At 41.3% G+C, this 10,077-nt stretch overlaps 1 gene segment (V, D, J or C); it reads left to right on the top strand.

Annotated features, from left to right (window-relative positions):
* The first annotated feature begins 8,233 nt into the window (after nucleotides 1-8,233).
* LOC135532763 (Ig kappa-b4 chain C region-like) lies at nucleotides 8,234-8,857 on the top strand. The segment is given in 2 exon segments: nucleotides 8,234-8,300; nucleotides 8,462-8,857. Coding segments are annotated over 2 exon segments (243 nt in total).
* The last annotated feature ends 1,220 nt before the right edge of the window (nucleotides 8,858-10,077 follow it).

The following is a 10,077-nucleotide window of genomic DNA, read 5'->3' as shown; positions in this document are numbered from 1 at the left end:
GATCACATTTTTACTAATACTGTAGAACTTTGTTCTAAAGCTGTATCCATGCCCATTGGATGCAGCGATCACAATACAGTAGCTATATCCAGGAAAGCCAAAGTTCAAACAGCTGGGCCTTAATTAGTGTTTAAGTGATGTTAAAAATATTTGTTGTTCTGATGTGATTCATGAGGAGCATCCAGAAGCTGCACTTGATGAATTTATGAAATTGCTTCTTCCAATTATTGATAAACATGCACCTGTTAAGTAACTGACTGATAGAACTGTTAAGGCTCCATGGGTTGATGAGGAAGTGAAAAACAGTATGGTTGAAAGAGATGGGGCAAAAGGAATGGCTAATAAGTCTGGCTGTACATATGACTGCAAATTGAGAAATTATGTGACTAAACTCAACAAAAAGACCAAGAAACTTTATTATGAAGCCAAGATCAATGATATAAAGAATGATGGAATAAACTTTGGAGTAGTTTATAAATGAAATTATGGGCAGAAAGACAAATTCAACTCCATCTTTCATCAAATCAGATGGCTTATTCGTCACAAAACCATTTGATGTTGCCAATTATTTGAATGATTATTTCATTGGCAAAGTGGGCAAACTTAAGCAGGAAATTCCCATGACAAACAGTGAGCAATTCTATTAATGTAAAACATTTTTTAAAAAATTCTGAATTAAAAGCAAGTTTGAATTTTGTGAAGTTAGTGTGGAAGAGGTGGAAAAAATATTGTTAACAAACAATAATGACAAACCTCCTGGCATTGACAACGTAGATGGAAAGCTACTGAGGATGTAAGCTGACTCTGTAGCCACTCCTATCTCTCATATTTTTAATCTGAGCCTAGAGGAAAGTCTTTGTCCTCAGGCCTGGAGGAAATCAAAGTAATTCCGCTACCCAGTAAAACGGCCTTTACTGGTTCTAAAAGCAGACCTATAAGCTTGCTGCCAGATCTTAGCAAACTGTTGGAAAAAATTGTGTTTGACCAAATACAATGCTATTTCTCTGTAAACAAATTAACAACAGACTTTCAGCATGCTTATAGAGAAGGGCACTCAACATGTATTGCACTGACACAAATGACTGATGATTGGTTGAAATAAATTGATAATAAGACGATTGTGGGACCTGTACTGTTAGATTTCAGTGCAGCCTTTGATATTATTGACCATAACCTGTTGTTGAAAAAACTCAAGTGCTATGGCTTTTCAACCTACGCCATATTGTGGATTCAGAGCTATCTATCTAATAGAACTCAAAGGGTTTTCTTTAATGGAAGCGTCTCTAATGTCAAACATGTAAAGTGTGGTGTACCGCAGGGCAGCTCTCTAGGCCTTCTACTCTTTTCTATTTTTACCAATGACCTGCCAATGGCATTAAACAAAGCATGTGTGTCCATGTATGCTGATGTTTCAACCATATATGCATCAGCAACCACAGCTAATGAAGTCACTGAAACCCTTAACAAAGAGTTGCAGTCTGTTTTGGTATGGATGTCCAATATTAAACTAGTCCTGAACATCTCTAAAACTAAGAGCATTGTATTTGGTTCAAATCATTCCTTAAGTGCTAGACCTCAGCTGAATCTGGTAATGAATGGTGTGGCTGTTGAACAAGTTGAGGAGACTAAATTACTTGGTGTTACCTTAGATTTTAAACTGTCATGGTCAAAACATATAGATTCAATGGTTGCAAAGATGGGGAGAGGTCTAGCCGTAACAAAGAGATGCTCTGCTTTTTTGACACCACACTCCAAAAAGAAAGTTCAGCAGGCTCTAGTTTTGTCTAATCTTCATTACTGTCCAGTCGTGTGGTCCAGTGCTGCAAGGAAAGACGTAGTTAACCTCTTGAGTGTAAGGGGCAGTATTTTGATGTTTGGATGAAAAACGTACCCAAATGAAACTGCCTATTTCTGATATTGCAAGCGAAAACCTGAGGAAAATCCAACAAGGAAGTGCTGTTTTTCCTGAAAGCTCTCTGTTCCATTGCAAGCCTTCACTCCATTTAAAGGGATATCAACCAGATTCTTTTTCCTATGGCTTCCACATGGTGTGAACAGTCTTTAGACATAGTTTCAGGCTTTTATTTGGAAAAATGAGCGAGAAAGATCACAGCGCGTCATTGGATGGCTGGGTGCAGGCAGCGTTTTGCATGCGCCAACAGAGTGGAGCAGACATTTTCTCTCTCTCTCCTATTGAAGAAGCTACAGTCCGGTTGAAATATTGTCGATTATATATTGTAAAAACAACCCGAGGATTGATTATAAAAAACATTTGACATGTTTCTACGAACTTTACGGATACTATTTGGAATTTTCCTTTGAAATATTGTCGATTATATATTGTAAAAACAACCCGAGGATTGATTATAAAAAACATTTGACATGTTTCTACGAACTTTACGGATACTATTTGGAATTTTCGTCTGCCCCATCGTGACCGCTCGAGCCTGTGGATTTCTGAACATAACGCGCCAACCAAATGGAGGTATTTTGGATATAAAAATAATCTTTATGGAACAAAAGGAACATTTATTGTGTAACTGGGAGTCTCGTGAGTGCAAACATCCAAAGATCATCAAAGGTAAGAAATTAATTTTATTGCGTTTCTGACTTTCGTGACCAATCTACTTTGCTGCTAGCTGTTTGTAATGTTTTGTCTGCTGAGAGAGATGCCCTTACATAAACGCTTGGTATGCTTTTGCCGAAAATCTTTTTTGAAATCTGACACTCCAGGTGGATTAACAACAAGCTAAGCTGTGTTTTGCTATATTGCACATGTGATTTCATGAAAATTAAATATTTTTAGTGATTTAATTTGAATTTGGCGCTCTGCAATTCAGCGGATGTTGACGAAAATGATCCCGCTAACGGGATGGGTGCGTCAAGAAGTTTTAAGCTGCAGCTGGCCCAGAACAGAGCGGCACGTTTTGCTCTTAATTGTAATCAGAGGGCTAATATTCCTACTATACCTGCCAGTCTCTTTGGCTAAGAGTTGAGGAGAGACTGACTGCATCACTTCTTCTTTGTCTTATACAAAGTCTCTCCTCCACTCTTAACCTCTTACACTTATGGTGGCGCTATTTCATTTTTGGAAGAAAAACGTTCCCGTTTTAAACAAGATATTTTGTCACAAAAAGATGCTCGACTATGCATATAATTGCTACTGTTCGAAAGAAAACACTCTGACGTGTCCAGAAATACAAATATCTTCTCTGTGCGTGCCCTAGAACGTGAGCTTCAGGCAAAACCAAGATGACTTGGCATCCAGGAAATGACAAGGATTTTTGAGGCTCTGTCTTTCATGATCTCCTTATATGGCTGTGAACGCAAGAGGAATGAGTCTGCCCTTTCTGTCGTTTCCCAAGGTGTCTGCAGCATTGTGACGTATTTGTAGGCAGATCGTTGGAAGATTGACCATAAGAGACCACATTTACCACGTGTCCGCCCGGTGTCCTGCGCCGAAATTGGTGCGCAAAGTCACCTGCCAGTATTTTTCCATGGAGCAGAGAGAGAAGCAAGCTTCCAAGAACTGCATGTCAATGAAGAGATATGTGAAAAAACACCTTGAGGATTGATTCCAAACAACGTTTGCCATGTTTCGGTCGATATTATGTAGTTAATCCGGAAAAAGTTTCACGTTGTTAGGTGACTGCATTTTCGGTTCGTTTCGGTAGCCAGGCGCAATGTAGAAAACGGAACGATTTCTCCTACACACAGACGCTTTCAGGAAACACTGCGCATTTGGTATGTGGCTGGGAGTCTCCTCATTGAAAACATCAGAAGCTCTTCAAAGGTAAATGATTTTATTTATTTGGTTATCTGGCTTTTGTGAAAATGTTGCGTGCTACATGCTACACAAAATGCTATGCTAGCTTTGCATACTCTTACACAAATTAGTCAATTTCTATGGTTCAAAAGCATATTTTGAAAATCTGAGATGACAGTGTTGTTAAGAAAAGGCTAAGCTTGAGAGCAAACGCATTATTTTAATTTTATTTGCGATTTTCAGAAATCGTTAACGTTGCGTTATGCTAATGAGCCTGAGGCTTAGTCACAATCCCGGATCCGGATGGGGAGTTTCAAGAGGTTAATGTTGAAAATCCCAAATTGTTTGCACAGTCAAGTTACACACAGTTCTGAGACACACACTTACCCCCCCAGACATGCCACCAGGGGCCTTTTCATAGTCCCCAAACACAGAACAAATTCAAGAAAACTTCCTTCCATCTCATATTGCTCCAATAAACTGCAAACCTGGTTTCAAAAAAACAGATAAAGCAACACCTCACGGCACAACGCCTCTCCCCTATTTGACCTAGATAGTTTGTATGTATACATTGATATGTAGGCTACGTGTGCCTTTTTAAAAATGTATGTATTTCTGTCCTTGAGCTGTTCTTGCCTAATGATGTTCTGTATTATGTCATTCTGTGTTATATTTCATGTTCTGTGCGGACCCCAGGAAGAATAGCTGCTGCTTTTGCAACAGCTAATGGGGATCCTCATCAAATACCAAACTACCAAATACCTGTTGTATTAAATTAGTACTTCAGTGCTATCAGTCCCTATTGTATTGTACTAGTGCTTCAGAATTATCAGTCCCTGTATTATACTAGTACTTCAGTACTATCATGGTAATATGGTGTCGTGTCTTTGGCATCTTCATCAAATAACTCTCTGTAATTATTATTATGCAATTCAACTGATTAATCATGTAACTGTAATTAACTAGGAAGTCGGGGCACCAAGGAAAATATTCAGATTACAAAGTTAAAGTTTTCCTAATATAACTTTTCAGATATTTTCATATCTGATCAATAGTCTTCTGAATTAATGAATTATTTATTTTACCTCACGTTAGTCTCATTGCAAACGTCATAAATTGTTGGTTATCTTCACTATGAGTCATCCATACATCAATTGTCTTTAATCATTTATTTATTAATAAATGTTCCAGAGAAGGTCTCTGTCTCTATACTGTTGCCATGAGGAGATCATCACCTTTTCGAATTTACGACCTCTCTCTGACCACAGCAGCCTGTGTGTAGGTGACAGGGAGAGTGGGGGATGGGGCTTGCTGTACCCAAAGAGGGCAACGTCATGACAATGGTATTGATGATGATGGAGGACATGCAATCTGAAAAATGTTTTCGAACCATATTCAAAGTTGACCTCCTTACTGATCCATTTTAATGTCTATTACCCCGGAGTCACTGTGAAGTCTGACTTAGGGAGATTTTTGTACGGCCCTGTATCACTGTGTGAACACTGGATCACTGTGTAAACTCTGATAGTAGTAATCTCCTGCATCTTCAGCCTGGGCTCCACTGATAGTCAGAGTGAAGTTCCACTGCCAATGAATCTAGATGGAGTCCCAGATTGTGTTTTAGCATAGTAAATAAGGAGTTTATAAGTTCCTCCAGGTTTCTGTTGATACCAGGTAAGACGGGCATCAGAGTAACCTACTTGATTGTCCCGCCCTGACCTTAGATATCTCTGTTTTCTATATATTTTGGTTAGGTCAGGGTGTGACTAAGGTGGGTACTTTGTATGTCTAGAGTTTTTTGTATGTCTAGGTTTTTTGTATGTCTAGGGGTTTTGTATGTCTATGTTGGTCTGATATGGTTCCCAATCAGAGACAGCTGTTTATCGTTGTCTCTGATTGGGGATCATATATAGGCAGGCCTTTACCCCACTTTCTGGTGTGGGATCTTATCTACAGTTAGGTGCCTGTGTGCACACTAGTAGCGGCACGTTTCGTTCATTCGTTCGGTTGTTTGTTTGTTGTTTTGGTGAGTTTCAGTTCATTAAAAATATTGGTCTTCTTCATACAATGAACGTGACATTGATACACATTTCTGCTGGTTTTACAGTTCAGAGAGACTGTCTGTCCTTGGAAAACAGTTTTTGCTGCAGGAGTCTAAGTCAAACTGAACTGTCCTCTCGATTCTGAAACATAGAAAAACATTTTTTATATGAAATTAATATTACAGGGTCCTGTGTGGCTCAGTCGGTAGAGCATGGCGCTTGCAACGCCAAGCGTCGTGGGTTCGATTCCCGCTGGGGCCACCCATATGTAAAAAAAAAAAAAAAAAAAAAAAAAAAAGTAGTGGCCCCAGCCGACTTGTAAGTCGCTTTGGACAAAAGCGTCTGCTAAATGGGATATATATATATATACATATAGTAATCAATTGTTCTGAATAAAATATTAACATTAAAATACATTGTACTTTTGTGTAGATGTAATCATTTTCAAACAATAAACTCTGAAAATGGCAAAAAGCAAACTTCCAGATGAAGATGGTGATAAAAGTCAAGGTTGTATTGGGTTCTGTTCTCAGTCATGAAGTGTTAAACTCACAGGGCTGTAAACACTCATAGAGCCGTAGGACAGATGCATTTTGCAAATGAATATTTGCTCCCATCATTAGAATGCATTTTATCCTGCATGTGCTATCTTTAATAACTCAGATCACTAATGTCTGGCAAATTGTATGGCTCACTGTCGTATGTGTATTCTGATGATGATCAGATATAATGGACTGTCTGTTCACTCATGCTTGGTCTCTGATGTAAGTTCCTCTAATCAGTTAGTGAACACTTCTCTAAACTAAAGCTGGAAGGATTCCTCTGGTAGTGTTGTCTGTCCTCTGTGACTTTACCACCACTGTTAAATCAGAGATCAACATGTTTAATAAAGGATTATACAACATGGATCACTATCACTACTGCTGCTGCTGTTGTCTTTCATATGGACAATATGGAGGAATACTAGCAACACTGATCTAATGCTGGACTGTACCTCCGGACGAGGTGAACACCTGATACACAGAACGGAAAAAAGTATATACAAGGGATACACATATCTAATCTAATTGGGCTTTTTAAATGATGAGTGATTAGCCTATACTTTAGATTGGCTGTATGAATAAAAATACTGCACCCAGTAGGAAATGTACAATAAACAGTAGGTTTCTGCTCATTGTTAATTAAGGAAATCGAAAAATACAAAACACTGTTTTTCAAATTGATTAGGTGAAATCATCTTTGACAAGTATTCATAACATAGTAGAGTTAATGATTTGAACCACAGTGTAAGGGTTTTCCTCCTCTTCGTCTGAAAAGGAGGTGTAGCAAGGATCGGACCAAGATGCGGCGTGGTAAGTGTCCATGGTTGTTTATTTTAAAACATAAACTGAACACTCAATGAATACAAAACAATAACCGTGAACAAAACCGAAACAGTACGGTGTGGCGAACAAACACAGACACGGAAACAATCACCCACAAAACAACAGTGAAACCCAGGCTACCGAAGTATGATTCTCAATCAGAGACAACTAACGACACCTGCCTCTGATTGAGAACCATACTTGGCCGAACACAGAAAAACAACCTAGAAACACAAAACATAGAATGCCCACCTAACTCACTCCTGACCAACTAAAACAAACAAATAACACAAGAACTAGGGTCAGAACGTGACACACAGTCTAAAGCTTGACCAATGGTCAGGAGGTGTTTGTACCAGCAGTGATAGGGATTGTATCACCGTGGGACACTTTTGGTAGAGGCACCAGACTTGATGTTGGAAATAAGTAACAAGCTCTCTTGATTTTTCTTTCTAATAAAGAAATATGTATTTAACTTTCTTAAACGCTGTCTCTAAAAAAATACTGTTATTTTAGATACTTTACTTGCTAAAAATGTTTTTTTTCTATTGCCACTGACTGATCCTGCCTTCAAACAACATTTTATTAAATCAAGGTCACCAAGAAAAAGAGCCTCATACAATTTAGACATACAAATAAACCTGCAATGTAAGGTTTATTTGTATGTGTGACTTGTATGATTGCAGACTTTATAACTCTTGAAGTGTGGTTTACTGTAGTCATTGTTGCATTGTGAAAGAGTCTCAGTTATGTTTGTGTTCAACCTCTTGGATTCTGCAAATACTGTAGATTTACAGAGTGTTCTGATCAGACACATTCCTAAAATACCTGTATGACATACTAGTAACGCTAAAGTTAACCACTTAGTAGATGTTATGTTTTGTGTTTTCTTTACAACCTTTCACCAATCTAACTTGTCCATTCATATTTAGAGTGCATTTCTAAATACATTTATTTTGATGTGTACTGCTTTCAGAAATCTTTTAGCCATAGTTGATGAAGTTGATATGTTCTTTATTCCAGGTAACAGTGTCCCCACCCTCACCATCCTCCCCCCTCTAGTGAGGAGCTGTCCAGTACAACAACAGCCACACTGATGTGTCTGGCCAACAAGGGCTTCCCCTCAGACTGGGGGAGGACTTCCTAGCCACCATTCTAGGGAGTTTTCCTAGCCACCATGCTTCTACACCTGCATTGCTTGCTGTTTGGGGTTTCCGGCTGGGTTTCTGTACAGCACTTTGAGATATCAGCTGATGTACGAAGGGCTATAGAAATACATTTGATTTGATTTGGACCGTGAGCTGGAGAGTGGATGGGACAAGCAAGAAGCAGGAGGCCAGTCCCGGGGTCCTGGAGAAGGATGGTCTGTACAGCTGCAGCAGCACCCTGACACTCACTGCCCAGGACTGGAACAAGACAGTGTCAGTGATCTGTGAGGCCCACCAGAGCTCCCAGCCTACAGTCACCAAGACCCTGAAGAGGGCTGACTGTTCTGGGTAGGACCCCTCAGTCACACACCCCTGTGGAGAGAGGACGCTGGTTCCTCTGCTTTGACTCTGTTCTGAGATCAGATGTTTTCTGTCTTATTGATCACTGGCATGTAGACTAACAGAGGGCTTTGCTTGAGTCATTGTGTCAATCCTCTCTGTCGACTTAGTTTGTATCAGTGTTAGATTTGATGTGTTCTGCTTTATTACTACTAGATGTTGTAGGTATGTTTGCTTTGATGCTTTGATGAATAAGTGAAAAAAATATTTGCCTTTGGAGCAAATATGTAACGCGGTTCTTCTAACTCCTCTGACGAAGAGGTGGAACAAGGATCGGACCAAAATGCAGCGTGGTTTGTTAGATACATCTTTTAATGATGAAGTAAACACGAACAATACAAAACAACAAACGTCGAAAACCGAAACAGCCCTGACTGGTGCAACAAACAGAGACAGGAACAATCACCCACAAACACACAGTGAAACCCAAGCTACCTAAGTATGATTTTCAATCAGAGACAACTAATGACACCTGCCTCTGATTGAGAACCATACTAGGCCGAAACATAGAAATACCCCAAAACAGAAAAACAAACAGACTACCCACCCAACTCTCGCCCTGACCAAACCAAATAAATACAAAGCGTGACAGTACCCCCCCCCCAAAGGTGCGGACTCCGGCCGCAAAACCTTAACCTATAGGGGAGGGTCTGGGTGGGCATCTGTCTGCGGTGGCGGCTCTGGCGCGGGACGCGGACCCCACTTCACCATTGTCTTTGTCCGCTTTATGTCCGCCTCCGTGGCTTTCTAACCATGTCCACCCCTCTCAATGACCCCACTGGACAGAGGGGCAGAAGCTCTGGCGCCTCAGACTCCGGCAGCAGCGCCGGACAGGCGGGAGACTCCGGCAGCAGCGCCGGACAGGCGGGAGACTCCGGCAGCAGCGCCGGACAGGCGGGAGACTCCGGCAGCACTGGAGAGAAGGAAGGCTCCGGCAGTGCTGGACAGACGGGAGCACCTGTATGGATGAACCGGAGAGACAGCCTGGTGTGGGGGGCTGCCACCGGAGGGCTGGTGCGTGGAGGTGGTGACGGATAGACTGGACCGTGCAGGCGCACTGGAGCTCTTGAGCACCGAGCCTGCCCAACCTTACCCGGTTGAATGGTCCCGGTCGCCCTGCCAGTGCGGCGAGGTGGAATATCCCGCACTAGGCTATGCAGGCGAACCTGGGACACCATGCGCAAAGTTGGTGCCATGTAAGCCGGCCCAAGGAGACGCACTGGAGACCAGATGCGTAGAGCCGGCTTCATGGCACTTGGCTCGATGCCCAATCTAGCCCGGCCGATACGCGGAGCTGGAATGTATCGCGCCGGGCTATGCACCCGCACTGGGGACACCATGCGCTTCACAGCATAACA

Source organism: Oncorhynchus masou, unplaced genomic scaffold (genome assembly GCF_036934945.1).
Source record: "Oncorhynchus masou masou isolate Uvic2021 unplaced genomic scaffold, UVic_Omas_1.1 unplaced_scaffold_2012, whole genome shotgun sequence".
Classification (NCBI taxonomy): Eukaryota; Metazoa; Chordata; class Actinopteri; order Salmoniformes; family Salmonidae; genus Oncorhynchus; species Oncorhynchus masou.
Note: the sequence above shows the minus strand (reverse complement) of the source record. Positions and strands in the feature narration are given on the sequence as shown.